The sequence below is a fragment of the Carcharhinus amblyrhynchos genome, chromosome 2 (assembly GCF_965287045.1).
Source record: "Carcharhinus amblyrhynchos chromosome 2, sCarAmb.v2.hapA, whole genome shotgun sequence".
NCBI lineage: Eukaryota > Metazoa > Chordata > Chondrichthyes > Carcharhiniformes > Carcharhinidae > Carcharhinus > Carcharhinus amblyrhynchos.
The window spans coordinates 139189095-139206954 of record NC_137325.1 but is presented as its reverse complement, the minus strand read 5'-3'; the positions used below and the strand labels follow the sequence as shown (position 1 = coordinate 139206954).

The 17860-nt window shown below is 44.3% G+C and overlaps 1 protein-coding gene across 1 annotated transcript in view; it reads left to right on the top strand.

Moving 5' to 3' along the window:
* Positions 1 to 17591, top strand: part of exog (exo/endonuclease G) — a 31670-nt gene extending 14079 nt beyond the window's left edge. Inside the window, exons 5-6 of the mRNA XM_080213334.1 lie at positions 2406 to 2520; positions 14040 to 17591. Of these exons, the coding sequence (XP_080069460.1) occupies positions 2406 to 2520; positions 14040 to 14501 (577 nt within the window). The 3' untranslated portion in view covers positions 14502 to 17591. The remainder of the gene's footprint in view (positions 1 to 2405; positions 2521 to 14039) is intronic.
* The last annotated feature ends 269 nt before the right edge of the window (positions 17592 to 17860 follow it).

Here is a 17860-nt window from a genome sequence, read left to right as displayed (position 1 = left end):
CTGTCCTCACCAAGGCTCTCACGTCCTGCTACTTTGGCAGGTGTCAGAAACCTTGTCTGCTGTCCACTGCTGTATCTCGAGCCGCGAAAGCTAATTGTGGCATCCCAACCTCACTGTGGATCTTGGTCCATAACTTGGCCCAGATGGTGACTGACTCCAGTGTCTTTGTGGTCAGTATGTCTCAGGGTTATGTTGTCTTTTGTATCTCCCTGCGTAGCTGTTGGTAGAGTGTAAAATCCCAATCTTTGTGACTGACAGTATAACGTGTTGGTTAATAGCCATTTTCAATATAAATGCACAGCACAGTGGTTAGCGCTGCTGCCTCACAGCACCAGGGACCCAGGTTCAATTCCCGGCTTGGGTCATTGTCTGTGTGAAGTTTGCACATTCTCCCTGTGTCTGCATGGGTTTCCTTCAGGTGCTTCAGTTTCCTCCCACAGTCCGAAAAACATGCTGGTTAGGTGCATTGGCTGTGCTAACTTCTCCCTCGGTTTACTCGAACAGGCACCAGAGTGTGGTGACTAGGAGATTTTCACAGTAACTTCATTACACTGTTAATGTAAGCCTACTTATGACACTCATAAATAAGTTTTAACTTTAAAATGTAAGCCTTTGAATGACTAATGGCTTGTTGGTAAGACCCCAGCGCATGGGATTAAAGGACGAATAACAGTATGACTCTGAAACTGGCTAAAGGGCAAAAAAGCAGCGTAGTGGTAAATGGCTGTTGTTTTTGACGGGTGGTGATAGGGTGCGGGGGTGGGGAGGTGCGGTATACTTTGTCATAGGTCAGTACAATAACCATTGCTCTGTCTGGCATATAGTAATGGCCTGGATTTGGCTATACATGACATCATTTCAGAGTTTGTAACTGAAACTACCACAGTATGATGGGCAGTATGGAGGCACAGTGGTTAGCAATGCTGCCTCTTAGTGCCAGGGTTCCGGATTCAGTTCTGGCCTTGGGTGACAATCTGCGACGGTTTCCTCTGGATGCTCCTGTTTCCCCCCACACTCCAAAGATATGCAGATTGGATTGATTGGCCGTGCTAAATTGCCGCTTAGTGTCCAGGGCCTAGCAGGGTAAATACTTGGGTTACAGGAATAGGGTCTGGGTGTAATTGCTGTCAGTGCAGGCATGATGGGCCAAATGGCCTCTTTATGCACTGTAGGGATTCTATGATGGGCTGAATGGTTTCCTGTGCTGTCTCTTTCTCTGAACTCTGTACCTGTGTGAGTCACTGAATGCGGGAATACCCTTAACAGAATCTGTATACTGAGCATTGGATAGTTATTTGGATGTGGTGTGAAGTTAATGAAATGATGGTTTAGTGGCAGTTTCAGATGTAATTATTCTATCTGTGTTCTTTGGACTGTATGGAGTATGCACTTCCCTATGAACTCTCATAGAGTCATAGAAGAGGCCTTTTGGCCCATGGAGTCTGTACTGATGCATGAAAGGTCCTGACCAGCAAATGTATAATTCACAATCTATTTAGTGCACTTTCTAGCACTGTGGAATAGACTCACTATATCTACAAGCATGAACAGTTCATGGTTTGAGAATACTTTCTCATTGTGTGAGAATACTAGTTTAAAACTCAATTATGGGGTGTGATTTATTGGTGTCACTGACATTCAGGAATGAATGATGAGTGTAAAGAAACAAATGAATGTAACTTTGAGCTCTTGCCTGTGGTGGAGTAGCAATAATCCAGTGACCCAGGGTAATGTTCTGGGGACGTGGAATCAATTCCCACCACGGCAGATTTGCATTCAAATAAAATCTGGAATTAAAAGTCTACCGATGACCATGAAGCCATTGTCGATTGTTGTAAAAACTCACCTGGTTCTGGGAAAGAAATGTGCTGTCCTTACCCGGTCTGGCCTACATATGACTGCAGAGCATCAGCGATGTGGTTATCTCTCAAATGGCCAAGCGAGGCACTCAATTCAAGGGCAGCTAGAGATGGACGATAAATACTGGCCAAGCCAGCAGCGCCCACGTCCCATGAATGAATAAAAACAAAAGATAAATAAGATAAGTTTGAGATCCTGCTAGCTGAATCCAAGAATGAATAATAGGAAAAATCTAATGAAGGTAAGTTTGAAATGTTGCGGGCTGGGTAGAAAGTCTCCTCAAAGCACTTCACCACAACTTAGCAAAACTGAGTACAAAATTCTGAGTGCATTGCCACATGATAGTCATTCCGCCATTTGGAGGCATCGAGCTTCAGCAGGGCTGTTTGCCTTTTTGTGGTCCATTCACAGGACTCAGTTACGTGCGGTGCGTATTCTTATGCCTGATCTCCAGGTTGTCACTTGCGTGGCCAACGTTGGAGTGAAGGAAATAATTGGAACCATGAACTCAGACATGGCATTTGCGTTGTGTTGTTTTTTGGCAGATTGGAAATGTACTGCCGTGAACTGACCCAGAGGTACGAAAACGTTTGGGTGGTTTCTGGGCCCTTGACTCTACCCACATCAGGAGCAGACGGGAAGAAAACGGTTACCTATCAGGTGAGATCGGGGTGGATACTAGATGTCTGTGCGTAACAGGCTTGTGAGTGTTTGCCTCCCATTTGGAAGGCAAATGGGTGAAGAAGAGAACATCAGCGTTAGAGAGAAACAGTTACAGGAAGGGAGAAATGCAAAGAGGCTAGCAGATCCCTGAGCATTGATTCAATTAGATCGAATCTACAGACACTCCTAAACTGCTCGACGTTGTCAGAGGAATTGAATTAAAATACATTAAAGTCACAGCCATTGATGTATTATCTTCTACTGTCCTCAGACCATTCTTTTTGCTTTTGTTCGTTTGTTATTGCCTCAAAGAATACGCTGAAGCTAATCGAGCAGGCTAGAAATCTGTGCCAGCAGCAGCTACCTGGATGCCCTATCATTTCATTCCTAATTACAAATTCTAAAATTTCCTCATCCACACATGTTGCGCTAACTGCTATGTAATTATCCACTTAACTATGTCTATTTGACAAAGGAGTTCTGCAGCAGGAAGTCTCCAGTCATCTGACATGTGAGCCCTACCAATTGCTGCTTTCAGAATGTAACTCGCTGGGCATTTTGTCTTTCATTAGCTTAAATTTAATTTCATCTTCATCCATTGATAATTTTGCTGACTTAATTTAACTTTCAAATTCACCTTCTCGAATCCATCTGTTTAGTTAAGATCATACATCTAATATTTTTGTCATTTTTAAAATCATTATCTACAAATTAATGATCTTAGAATCATAGAATGGTGACAATACATTTGGCTGGCCGTGTGCCTGCAGTCCTCTGTTAAGTGCTATTCAGCTGGTCCCACTGTCTTTTCCCCATAGCCCCATAATTTTTTTCTCTTCATATTTATTCAACTTCCCTTTGAAAGACATGATTGAATCTGTCACCACCACCTTCTTGGACAGAGAAACAGAAAGTATGGAGATATTCAGCAGTTCTGGCAGCAGTTGTGGAATGAGAGAAACAGTGTTAATGTTCCAAGTTGAATATGATTTCTTCAGGATTCTGCAGAAGAATAGTATTCGACACAAAACATTAGCTCTTTCTCTCACCCAACCTCCTGACCATTTTCAGCCCTATATTTTGTTACCCTCTCAGGTAATCTTGTCCTCTCAAACTTTTAGCAACAGTGGTTAGTACTGCTGCCTCACAGTGCCAGGGACCCGGGTTCGATTCCCGGCTTGGGTCACTGTCTGTGCGGAGTCTGCATGTTCTCCCCGTGTCTGCATAGAGTTCCTCCACCTGCTCTGGTTTCCTCCCACAGTCCGAAAGATGTATTGGTTAGGTGCAGTGCCCATGCCAGATTCTCCCTCTGTACCTGAACAGGTGCCATAGTATGGCGACTAGAGGATTTTCACAGTAACTTCATTGCGGTGTTAATGTAAGCCAACATGTGACTAATAAATAAACTAAAAATCAGGCGTGGCTCAGTATGAAATGTGTTATCAAGCTCCTTTGAAGCACTTTGGGTTGTTATTTGACATTAAGTGGCTATATCAATCCAGGTTTTTGAAGGCGATAATACCCAAGTTCTGAATCCTGTGCTACTTCTGTTTAACATGAAGGCAGCAATGGTAGTTGTTATTGACATTGAAGGAGATTGCTGGATATATTTACAATCTGATACATCCGGTCAATGTTAGTTTTGTGGGATAATGAAAGATTGACAATAACTGGGAAGGTAAGCAGTGCCATCTATACAACAGTGATACTTTACATTGATGTTTAGCACACACAATGTACACAGCAATCACTGTGACAATATTTGAAAATCAATATTATATCAGTGAGGTTTCAAATTAATTGTATCGTAGGAGTGTGAGTGATGCTGTGTCCAGGATGCTCCTAGTAATTGGGAGCCTGAATTCTGTTTTCCTAATGTACATATGAGTTGTGAAATCTGTGACTGGGGAAGGGTGTTTAAGGGATTTGAGACCAAGGTGGTTAAATGGAGTTAAGGTCAGTATTAGCATAATCTGATTGACATAGCAAACACAATGGGCTGAATGGGTCAACTCCTGTTCCCAAGTCAGTGTCAAGGCCTTTTTTAAAGGTCTCAGTTCCAGATGAATGCTGTGAATATGCTTGTGTTTCTTTCTGATTGTGAGACCAGAAAACACTGATGACATTTTCAGTGAATCTGCCTACTGAGGTTGCTGGGAGAAGCTGATTATACTTCTACGCTCTTTATTTATTTATTAGTGTCACAAGTAGCCTTCCATTAACACTGCGGTGAAGTTACTGCGAAAAGCCCCTAGTCGCCACACTCCGGCACCTGTTCGGGTACACTGAGGGAGAATTTAGCACGACCAGTGAATCTAACCAGCACGTCTTTCAGAATGCGGAAGGCACCCAGAGGAAACCCACACAGACACAGGGAGAAGGTGCAAACTCCACACAGTCAGTGACCCAAGCCGGGAATCAAACTTACAAGAGGAGAGGCTATACTCGATCTGGTATTGGGTAATGAACCTGGACAGGTGTCAGATCTCTCGGTGGGAGATCATTTTGGGGATAGTGATCATAACTGTATCTCCTTTACGCTAGCATTGAAAAGGTCAGGCGAGCTAGGAAGGTGTTTATCTGGAGTAAGGGGAAATACGAAGCCATCAGGCAGGAAATTAGAGATGTAAATTGGAAGGAGGTATTCTTGGGGAAATGTACTGAAGTAAGGTGGCAGATTTTCAAGGAATGTTTGGCTGGAGCTCTGCACGACAACGTTCTGATGAGACAGGGAGGTTATGGTAGGTTACAGGAACCGTGGTGCACGGAAGTTGTAAAGAATGTAGTCAAAAAGAAAAGAAAAGCGTACAAAAGTTTCAGGGAGCTAGGTAATGTTAGGGATCTAGAGGGGTATATGGCTTGTAGGATGGAACTTAAGAAGGAAATTAGGAGAGCAGAAGGGTCATGAGAAGGCCTTGGCAGGTAAGATTAAGGAAAACCCTAAGGCGTTCTACAAATATGTGAAGAGTAAAAGGATGAGATGTGAAGGAATAGGACCTATAAAAGGTGACGGTGGGAAAGTTTGTATAGAACCAGTAGAAATAGCAGAGGTGCTCAATGAATACTTTACTTTGATATTCACGACGGAAAAAGATCTTGGTGGTTGTAGTGCAGGCTTGCGGCGGGCTGTAAAGCTTGAGTGTGTGGACATTAACAAAGAGGATGTGTTGGAGCTTTTGAATAGCATCAAGATAGATAAGCCTTTAGCGTGGATAGAGGATTGGCTGTCAAATAGGAGGCAGAGAGTGGGGGTCAATGGGTGCTATTCGGTTTGGCGGTTGGTGACTAGTGGAGTGCCCCAGGGGTCGGTGCTGGGGCCTCAGCTACTTACCATTTATATAGATGATCTGGAGGAGGGAACCGAGTGTAGGGTGTCGAAATTTGCTGATGACACCAAGATTGGTGGAATGGCAAATTGCGCGGAGGGTGTGGAGGGTCTGCGGAAGGATCTAGATAGGCTGGGCGAATGGGCCAGGAACTGGCAAATGGAATTTAATGTTGGCAAGTGCGAGGTGGTCCACTTTGGTAGGAATGACTATTACTTACGTGGCGAAAAACTGCAGCAGGCGACGGTGCAGAGGGACCTCGGGGTCCTTGTGCATGAGTCGCAAAAACCCAGCCTGCAGGTGCAGCAGGTGGTCAGGAAAGCTAATGGGATGCTGGCCTTCATAGCGAGGGGGATTGAATATAAAAGTAGGGAGGTCTTGCTGCAGCTGTATAGGGCACTGGTGAGGCCGCAGCTGGAGTACTGTGCAGTTTTGGTCGCCGCACTTACGCAAGGATATTTTGGCCTTGGAGGGAGTGCAGAGGAGGTTTACTAGGCTGATTCCGGAGTTGAGGGGGTTGAGCTATGAGGAGAGGCTGAATAAACTAGGCTTGTACTCGTTAGAGTTTAGAAGAATGAGGGGAGATCTCATTGAGACATATAAGGTGATGAATGGGATGGATAGGATAGAGGTGGAGAGACTCTTCCCGCTCAGGACAGTAGGACTAGGGGGCACAGCCTCAAGATAAAGGGGGGGCGGTTTAGAACGGAGTTGAGGAGGAACGTCTTCACTCAAAGGGTGGTGAATCTCTGGAATTCTCTGCCCGTTGAAGTGGTGGAGGCTGCCTCGCTAAATATTTTTAAGACGCGGGTTGATGGGTTTTTGATAAGCGAGGGTATTAAGGGTTATGGGGAGAGAGCGGGAAAGTGGAACTGAGCCATGACAGATCAGCCATGATCTTATTGAATGGCGGGGCAGGCTCGAAGGGCTAGATGGCCTACTCCTGCTCCTATTTCTTATGTTCTTATGTAAGTCGTCGGGACCGGATGGGATGTACCCCAGGTTACTGTGGGAGGCGAGGGAAGAGATTGCAGAGCCTCTGGCGATGATCTTTGCTTCATCGATGGAGACAGGAGAGGTTCCGGAGGATTGCGGATGTGGTTCCTATATTCAAGGAAGGGAATAGAGGTAGCCCAGGAAATTATCGACCGGTGAGTATAACCTCAGTGGTTGGTACATTGATGGAAAAGTTCCTGAGAGACAGGATTTATGAACATTTAGAGAAGTATAGTACGATCAAAAGTAGTTAGCACGGCTTTGTTAAAGGCAGATCGTGTCTTACGAGCCTGGTTGAGTTTTTTGAAAATGTGACTAAACACATTGACGAAGGAAGAGCGGTGGATGTGATTTATATGGACTTCAGCAAGGCATTTGATAAGGTCCCCTATGCAAGACTTATTGAGAAAGTGAGGAAGCATGGGATCCAAGGGGACGTTGCTTTGTGAATCCAGAACTGGCTTGCCTGCAGAAGGCAAAGAGTGGTTGCAGATGGGTCTTTTTCTGCATGGAGGTCGGTTACCTGTGGAGTGCCCCAGGGATCTGTTCTGGGACCTTTGCAGTTTGTGATTTTTATAAATGACCTGGATGAGGAAGTGGAGGGTTGGATTGGTAAGTTTGCCGATGACACGAACGTCAGAGGTGTTGTGAATAGTTTGGAGGGATGTCAGAAGTTGCAGCGTGACATAGATAGGATGCAAGACTGGGCAGAGAAGTGGCAGGTGGATTTCAACTCGGATAAACGTGTGGTTGTTTATTTTGGCAGGTCAAATGGGATGAAGGAATATAATATTCAGGGTAAGACTCTTAGCAGTGTGGAAGGTCAGAAGGAGCTTGGGGTCCAGGTTCATAGGACTCTCAAATTGGCTTTGCAGGTAGAGGATGTGGTTAAGAAGGTGTATGGTGTACTGGCCTTCGTCAATCGAGGAATTGAGTTTAAGAGTCGGGAGATAATGCTGCAGCTGTATAAGACCCTGGTCAGACCCCACTTGGAGTACTGTGCTCAGTTCTGGTCGCCTTATTACAGGAAGGATGTGGAAGCCATTGAAAGGGTGCAGAAGAGATTTACAAGGATGTTGCCTGGATTGGGTGGCATGCTTTATGAGGATAGGTTGAGAGAGCGCGATCTTTTCTCCTCAGAGAGACAAAGGATGAGAGGGGACCTGATATAGGTGTATAAGATGATGAGAGGTGTTGATCAGGTGGACTCTCAGAGGCTTTTCCCTAGGACTGAAATGGCTGCCACAAGAGGACACAGGTTTAAGGTGTTGGGGAGTAGGTACAGAGGAGATGCCAGGAGTAAGTTTTTCCACTCGGAGGGTGTTGGGTGAGTGGAATCGGCTGCTGTTGGTGGTGGTGGAGGCAAATTTGATAGGGTCTTTTAAGAGACTTCTGGATGAGTACATGGGACTTAATAGGATTGAGGGTTATAGGTAAGCCTAGTAGGTAGATGAGATTGGCGCAACTTATGGGCTGAAGGGCCTGTTTGTGCTGTAGTTTTTCAGTGTTTCTATGATTCAAACACAGGTCCCTGGTGCTTGGGGCAGCAGAGCTGACCACTGTGCCATCATCCAAATCATCTCATACCAACTTGTACTCTTCATGCTACCTGGTTCAGCCTGGCTTCCTGAGTTAATGTTACAAAGTGAGGCTGTTCAAAACATAGTGTTTGGAACAACCAATTGAAAAGAAAAATAATCCTACCCAGATGGATTCTAAATGGTTACCAGTCCGCTATTATCAGAGCGGACTAAAGATGTGAGAGCATTTTGCATTGTGAGCTATCGACTGCCAGCCAGCCCTTGCTGCTTCTTATTTGTTGTCACTCTCCCTAGACAGTTTCGCATTAACGTTAATAATTGAATCAATAGGAATTAGCAATCTGGGTGAATGCCGGCAAGTTTTACCATGAAGCCTAGTGGCAGCAGCCATGTTTTACATTGACACAGTCTGAAAGACATGCTGGTTAGGTGCCTTGGCCATGCTAAATTCTCCCTCAGTGTACCTGAACAGGCACCGGCGTATGGCGTAACTTCATTGCAGTGTTAATGTAGGCCTACTTGTGACACTAAAAAATAAATAAACTTTAAACTTGAAACATTCTGGCCAATTAGAGTTGGCCACTGTTCACTGCAGGTTTTGTAGACTTGAACAAATAAAATTTGGAATTAGCTTGCTTTATCCTAACCCAGTTCTGCTGATTTTAGGATTTACCCTCCGATACTAAGAGTCGTCCTGACTTTCCTTTTAGCTTGGCTTGGCACTTTGCTCAATCTCAGACTGTCATTCCTTTGCATTTGTTCACTTATTCACCTTCTCTTTGTTTCTGTTGTGTTCTCATCCATTGTTTGTTATTATTTTCTTTATTTGTAGTAATCGCTGCTCCCTTTGTGTCTAAAGACAGCGCTAAGGATCCAGCACAGTTTGGGCCTTTAGATCACTAGTCCAATGACATCACCATGTCACCTAAATACAGCCATTTGATACGATGTGATTGCCATTTACAAAACAATCATTACATTCTTTTATTTGTTGGTAGTGAATCCAGAAGCCCTTTAAGGCTTGGATTTGTGTCACCTTCACTTGTTGGAACCTTGGCTTCAGGTGATGTGGGACTGAGACCAGGGACAGAGACAATAATGGGTCATGGATAACTAAATAATTTAAGATAACATTACAGGTGGTTCACATTTGGTCACAGTAAATTTGAAGAAAATAGGCTGAAATTTTCCAGCCATTCTCACCGGCAGGATCTTCCAGTCCAGCCGACAGAGAAGCCCCGCCGCATAGAACAGGAAACCCCATTGACAGTGGCAGGATCCCACTGCTGGTCAATAATGGGCAGCGGGAGATGTGGAAAATCCTGCCCATCATCTCAGTTTTGAGTTATATCGGCACCATAAAGAAGGCAAACTAATCATTTAGACTTAATTAATGATAGGAAACAATATTGGCACGAATAAACTTGCAATGGTTCCCTTGTTTTAGCTACAGAAATTAATCATGTTAGTGTTTTACATTTACTTTCTAAACATCTTAACTGTGTGTATTCCTGTTGCAACGTTGCTTTGTGTTTTGAACTAAGTAACATTTTTGGTATGTGGCGTTGAAGGAAACCATACAACCACATAAGCCCTGCAGTGCAGGAAGAGGCCATTCAGCCCATTGAGTCTGCACTAACTGTCCAAAAGAGCATCTTACCCAAAGCCACCACCCTCCCAGACATCTACCATGGCTAATCCACTTAACCTACACAATTTTAGTATGGCCAATCCACCTAACTTGCACATCTTTGGAGTGTGGGAGGTAACCAGAGCACCTGGAGGAAACCCACCCAGGTATGGGGAGAATGTGCAGATTCCATACAGACAGTTATCTGAGGCCGGAATTAGACCTGGGTCCCTGGCACTGCGAGGCAGCAACACTATCCGCTGTATCAAATTTGACAGCTCAGCAATTATTAATGCTGTAGTTGGTTTCTGTACCAGCAAAGCCAGACTCATCTGGAGGCTACCTGCTGTCATCTCCTGTTACGTAGTGTGAGTTGATATAAATTGAAATGCCATTTAACTGAATAATTAGACTGATGTAAAGACAAAATTACCAGCCATAAGCCTCCCCTCAATGCAGCGTAAGTAATCTGATTATCAAATCTATCTAGCTGTCATTAGGATCAGCTCAAATTGCACATGTAATAGCATCAGAAAGCAGTGTGCCTTGTCGCTGTCTAACTCACTCTGCTTCCTACTTGAAGTAAGAAATAGAAGTTTTCCTCTGGACAATTAAATAGTGATTGATGATTCTATGAACATAAGAATTAGGAGCAGGAGTAGGCCACTTGCCCCCTCAAGTCTGTTCCCCCATTCAATAAGATAATTGATCTCATTGTAACCTCAGGCTCACATTGCTGCCTACTCCTGAAAACCTTTCATCTCTTTGTTAATCAAGAATCTATCTAGCTCTGTCTTAACAATATTCAAAGAGTCTGCTTCCATTGCCTTTTGAGGAAGAAAGTTCCAGAGACTCTTGATCCTCTGAGAGAAAACAATTTTCCTACTCTCTGTCTTAAATGAGCACCCCCTTATTTTTAAACAGTGATCCTGGTTTCAGGATCTTAAAGGTTTCGATCAAGTCACCTCTTATTTTTCTAAACTCTAGTTCGTGCAAAACTAACCTGTCCAACTATTCCTGGTATTAGTCTAGTAACCATCTCTGAACTGCTTCTAAAGAAGGACAGATAGCATCGTTTAGCACAGACTGTCCAGCCACACTAATGAAGGGAAAACCTCTTCCTGCTCTGAATGTAGCATCATTTGATGATGCTACATCAGTTATTAATTTTAAAACAAATGGATTTTTTTTAATTAACCCTAGGTACTAAGAATGTGAGGCAACAAAAGGTATATGGAGTTAGATCAGCTACAATGTCATTGAATGGTGACATGGATTAAAGGAGTTAAATGCCCTACTCCTGTTTCTAATGTGAACATTAGACTGACCCGTTATGACACTGACTGGCAAGTCTCATCCCAGAAATTGGACACAGGACAGGACGTTCTCACTCATAAGCAAATGCACATAGAAACTAGTTTATGGGGGTTGGGAATTGAATGGTGGCTTCGTGGACCAGGTAGTAAGGGTTTACGGACCATACTTTGGCAACCTTCCTGTTTTAGATTCTCGCTTTTAAACTCCAGTTTTATAGCTATGATTCCATCCCTCCCCTTGGCAACAGTCTCAGATTACGCCAATCTCTTTGCAATCTTGGTGTCATCTGAGCTGAGCTTCTGACCTCATATTGACACCATCCCTCAGGCTGCCTACTTCTGTCTCTAACGTGGACCAACCTTATCCATCTAGGCTCATCCACTGTTGAAACCCTCATTCACACCTTATTACCCCCTGATGCGCACCTTATTACCCCCTGATGCGCACCTTATTACCCCCTGATGCGCACCTTATTACCCCCTGATGCGCACCTTATTACCCCCTGATGCGCACCTTCCTGCAGCTCGGCCATGACTTTCTCCAACCTGTACAAAGTTCTGGCATTCCGCACTTTCTGTCCGACAGTGTACCGAGTGAACTCCACAAAGTTCAGCAGCTTGCAGGTGTCTGCCTCACAGAGGTCGTGGCACTGTCTGCTTTTGTCCAAGGCCGGGAAGAAAGTGATTCCCGACATCTTCTCCAGGTCCTGGAGCTCCACTTGATATTCGGACAGCTGGTGGTCAAAGCCAATCGGCTTTGACGTCATTATTCCTGCGCACTGTTAGCTGATCTCCCTTGTAAACGTGAGGTCATTCAAACCTTTGCTGTTCATGTCTTGCACCAAATCCTGTTGCTGTATCACCCTGCTGCTCGTTGACCTTCACTCGCTCCCATTCAAAAAGCATCTCAAGTTTAAAATCCTAATCCTTGTTCGCAGATCTGTGCATGGCCTAGCTGCTCCCTAGCTCTCGAATCTCTTCCGGCTCCACAAGCCTCTGAGATTTCTGTGCTGCTCTAATTCCGGCCTCTTGTGAGTGTCTAGTTTAAATTGCTCCATCATTGATGGCTGTGCTTTCGTTTGTGTATACCTCAAGCTCTGGAATACCTTTCTAAACCTCTGCCTCTTTACCAAACGTTTTGTTTTTAAGATGCTCCTTAAAACCTAAAGTTTTGGTCATTTTTGAAGACTTCTTTCATGCAATGTGGCTGTTGCTGGCTAGGCCATCATTTGTTACTCATCTTCAATTGCTCTTGCAAAGATGGTGGTGATCCTAAAACTAGGAGCAGCAGTAGGCCATTCAGCCCCTTAAGCCTCCTCTGCCATTCAATACAATAATGGCAGATCTCAACTCAGTCTGATCTCCATCTTCCTCCCCTTCATCCCACTACTAAATAAGAACCTATCCATTTCCAGTGTCCACTGCACTCTGAAGTAGGAATTCCACAGATTCAATGCCCTTTGTGTGAAGCAATTCCTCCTCGTTTCTGTTTTCAACCCTCCACCCCTTTGCCTCAAACTTGAGTCTCGCACAATATTTCTTTCAGACTTTGGTTTTCACCAATTCAAAGTCATGGTTATGATGTTACTGTTTAAATGCTGTAGGTTGTGAGGTAAATTTTGTCTGGGACACTAGGAAGGATTTCTATGACCTTTGGATCAGTGCACTCGAGAGGGCAGAGACAGCCTTGATGTCATGTTTCACCCAAACAATAGTACCTGCTAAAGTGCACTGCTCACTCAGTTGTGTACTGAAGTCTCAGTGGGATTTGAACTTGCAACTCTTTGATTCGGGAGAAGGCTATCTCTGAGCTATTAAGTGGGTTCCTAAATGCGACATCAATGTGGATTGAAGTAAACAGGACAATGTACCACCCCAAGCAAAAACCACAGCCAGCATATCTAAATAAAAGCAAATTACTGTAGATGCTGGAACTTGAAACCAAAAGAGAAAATGCTGGAAAATCTTAGCAGGTCTGGCAGCATCTATAAGGAGAGAAAAGAGGTGATGTTTCGAATCCACATGACCTTTTGACAAAGCATTGATAAAGGGTCATCTTGACTCGAAATGTCAGCTCTTTTCTGTCCTGACAGATGCTGCCAGACCTGTTGAGATTTTCCAGCATTTTCTCTTTTGGTTTCAGCATGTCTAAAAGCCTTGGGGATGTCCCAGTTCAGCTGTCTGCACTGAGGTATGGTCTGTACCTTGTTACAAAGGATTGAAAATGGGGCAAATTAAAATAAAGAAATAATATTCCCTTTGTCTTTTTGTCCATGACATCTTTGTCCATTTCTTCCTTGCCTCCACCTATTGCTGGCCCTCTTCTGAGCCCCCATTGCTCTGCTCCACTCCACTCCCCAAACCTCCACCACAGTATAAATCTCATCCAGTTTCCAGTTCTCTTTAGCTCTAACATAGACTTGAGAAACTTTAGCTCTGTTCTCTGTCTACAAATGCTGTCAGGCCTGCTGAGATTTTCCAGCATTTGTTAAAGAAATTACTTGATGTCAAGTAATGAAAGGCAACAGTTTGATCAGCAGGGGAAAAAGAAGTGATTACCTTCTACAATGGCTTAACTGCTAACTTTACCTGTGATTTCTCTGTTATAGTTTTCCAGTATTTGGGTTTCCCTTTTATTTGTGGTGTCAGATTTTCCAACGATTGCTCAGATTTGGTCATTGTGTCTCGTGTTTCCCTCTGCATCCAGGTGATAGGGCAGAATGAAGTTGCTGTACCGACACATCTATACAAAGTCATTCTTGCTCAGAAGAGCAGTGCGCTGTCTGGATTGATGGCTTTGGGGGCTTTTGTTGTGCCCAACAGCCCGATTGGCTTTGACCACCAGCTGTCCGAATATCAAGTGGAGCTCCAGGACCTGGAGAAGATGTCGGGAATCACTTTCTTCCCGGCCTTGGACAAAAGCAGACAGTGCCACAACCTCTGTGAGGCAGACACCTGCAAGCTGCTGAACTTTGTGGAGTTCACTCGGTACACTGCCGGACAGAAAGTGCGGAATGCCAGAACTTTGCACAGGTTGGAGAAAGTCATGGCCGAGCTGCGGGAAAGTGGGATTGAGCCCGATGAGTACCTGCAGAGTCTGTATCAGCAGAGAAAGCAAGAAGTGGAAGTGAAGGCAGCAGGTGACAGCAAAGCAGCCAAGGGTGGTTAAAGCTTGTCACAATCCTTGGTGTATGCTGATACGAGATGCATTATGTTATACAGTATTCACCCTGCTTACATATTCATGTACATTACGTGCAGTTACGTATTGACATAAAGTACATGTGGGTATGTACTGATGTGTGTTATACACGGATCTCAGGTGCACACAAATATGTACTGAAATGATCTTCAGATATGCACTGTCACAGCAGATCTGACTGCTGACTGACTTTAATGTATACAAAATTATACAATGAAAAGACACAGATATATACTGATAAGGTACACGTAAATATGTACCAACATAAAATCTGTGTTAGATATTGGGGTGGCACAGTGGTTAGCACTGCTGCCTCACAACTCAGGGACCTGGGTTCAATTCCCAGCTTGGGTCACTGTCTATGCAAAGCCTGCATGTTCTCCCCCTGTCTGCGTAGGTTTCCTCATGGTGCTTGGGTTTCCTCCCACAATCTGAAAGATGTGTTGGTTAGGTGCATTGGCCATGCTAAATTCTCTCTCAGTATACCCGAACAGGCGCTGGAGTGTGGCAACTAGGGGATTTTCACAGTAACTTCATTGCAGTGTTAATGTAAGCCTATTTGTGACTAATACATTAACTTTTTAAATTTGGGCAGCGCGGAGTATTGTGTACAGTTTATGTGGATACAAATGATGAGGGATTTGTACCAGTACCTGCTAATATGTGATTAAGTACAATTTTAGTTCTGCATTGACATTAGATGTAGCTAGCTGCGGATTGACAACGTAAATCTTGTTTTGAATTTTATTTTTTACAGTTGTCTATTTTAGGCCACATGCATTTTTTAAAATATTCTCTTTGTTTCTCTGGACTATGTTCTGTTCCCTAGGTTATTAATGCTCTCCAAGCTAGAATTCCCATTCTCAACTGGGTGAAAACTGATTTTGGGTGAATATGCGTCTCAGTATTTCACAGTGCAGTACAGCAGCAAAGTGTGCTGCATCCTGCACAGACAAATCTTTTAAATCAAACAGCTTAACTTGCTATATTGCTATGTTGCACTAAGTATTCCCATAAGATTAAAAACTACGGTAATTCCAGGTTTCCTTGACACACCTCCCCACCAACACTGGACTAATGTCCAATTTGTCTACTGTTGTATTCGTGTCTTTTTAAAAGAAGTTTTTATTCAATTGTGGGATATGGGTGTCGCTGGCTGGCCAGCATTTATTCCCATCGCCAGCTGCCCTCGTTCAGAAAGCAGTTGAGAGTCAACCAGATTGCTGTGGCTCTGGAGTCACATGTAGGCTAGACCAGGTAAGCACGTCTGCGTTCCTTCCCTTCGGTACATTAGTGAACCGGTTGGCTTTTGCTATCACTATACAGCAGAGGAACAGGCCCGCCAAGCCTGTGCAAATTATGGTCAAACCCCATTGGAGTATTGTGAGCAGTTTTGGGCCCCATATTTAAGGAAGGATGCGCTGGCCTTGGAAAGGGTCCAGAGGAGGTTCACAAGAATAATCCCTGGAATGAAGAGCTTGTCGTATGAGGAACGGTATTGCAGGAATCTTTGCTTTGTACAATCTCCACAAGGATGGCACAGTGGTTAACACTGCTGCCTGCCAGTGCAAGGGACCTGGGTTCGATTCCAGCCTCAGATCACTGTCTGTGCAGAGTTTGCACATTCTCCCTGTGTCTGCATGGGATTCGTCCGGTCCCGTTTCCTCCTGCAGTCCAAAGATGTGTGGGTTAGATTGATTGGCCATGGCAAATTGACCCTGGTGTTGGGATAAGCAGAGTAAATAAGTGGGTTTATAGGAATAGGGCCTGGGTGGGGTTGTGGTCGGTGCAGACTCAATGGGCTGAATGGCCTCCTTTGCACTGTAGGATTTCTGTTCCATCAAAATACGGCTTTTGAGAATGAAAATGTCAAACATTTGCTAAACCAGTGTATGATGCTGCCTTTAAGTTCAGAAGGATCTTTGTACAAGGCTGTGCATTTCAGCTAGGAGGGCTTTTAGTTGACTTATTGTTTGAGAGATGCATCATTTGATGATCCGGACTTCTGAGTTTCTCCTTTATCGCTGATATGAGCCTGCAAGAAGAGCAAGATCTAAAATTGCCAATGTTGGATTCCTCATGACATTGGATACGAGTAATCAGGCTTAATTTTTAATCCCCTGGCTCCAGAATCTTTGGGCTGGTCCTGCGCTCGAATGAGCAACCTGTCTACATTGTACAACAGATGGTTGACAGAGGAGGACCTGTGAGCATTTCTTTCAGAGAAGCAATGCCCATTTAATACTCTACTGTGTGCGCATTGCTTATTGTATGTTGGTCATCACTTGGGTTACGCACCAGGAAGGTTGATTCAGGAATACGTGTAACCTGCCACTAGATTGTCACTGATGAGGAGCAAGCTCCTGTGCACTTCCAGTACCGCATCTGCAGACATGGCAACAAGTTCAAAAATGTTCTTAAACCACCTCCATTAAATTTGCAAAGCTTTAAGCTGCTTTCAGGGTTCGTGGTGTGATACTGATAGCCAAGTTCCGCACGTATAAGGATGGCCTCAACCGGGATCTTGGGTTCATGTCACACTACGTGTAACCCCCCCATCATTTGGCCTGGGGTTGCAAAATTCTATTAACTGTCCTGGCTTGACACATTCACAGCTCTTTAACCTGTGATTATTCCCCTCTCCACTTGCATTGTCTGTACCTGTAAAAACTTGATTTCCTGTAAAGACTCACATTCCAACCATTATCTTGCAACTGTGCCTTTGTCTATATATGCCATGTTTGTGAATCCACCTCTCCAGACACTTGATGAAGGAGCAGTGCTCCGAGAGCTCATGATTCCAAATAAATCTGTTGGATTTTAACCTGGTGTTGTGAGACTTATTACTGTGCCTGTCCCAGTCCAACACCGGCATCTCCACTTCAGGATCAAAAATAGCCCGGGTTTTGGGTTCGACTGATAAGTACATCGTCCGATGTCCCATGGAGCCTTCACAACTATGAAAGTTCCAGGAACAGAATCAGAAAATGCTGGAAAATCTCAGCCAATCTGACAGCATCTATGGGGACAGAATAGAGCCAATGTTTTGCGTCTGGATGATCCTTCGTCAGAGCTGAGAGCAAAGGGAATCAATGGAGTAGTTTTATACTGTGAGTGTGGGTGTTGGAATGGGACAAAGGGAATGTAAATGAGGACACAGAGGCAGAGAAGGTGCTAAAAGTGCCCATTAAGTGATCAGATGTGTGAACCTTGGAAGTATAGATGGTGAAGGGACTACCTGGGGATTATGGCAATTGCCCTGAAAGGGTGTGGTGGGGAAGGGGGCAAGAAGGAGAGCTGGAGATTTTCCAACACTTCCTGTTTGT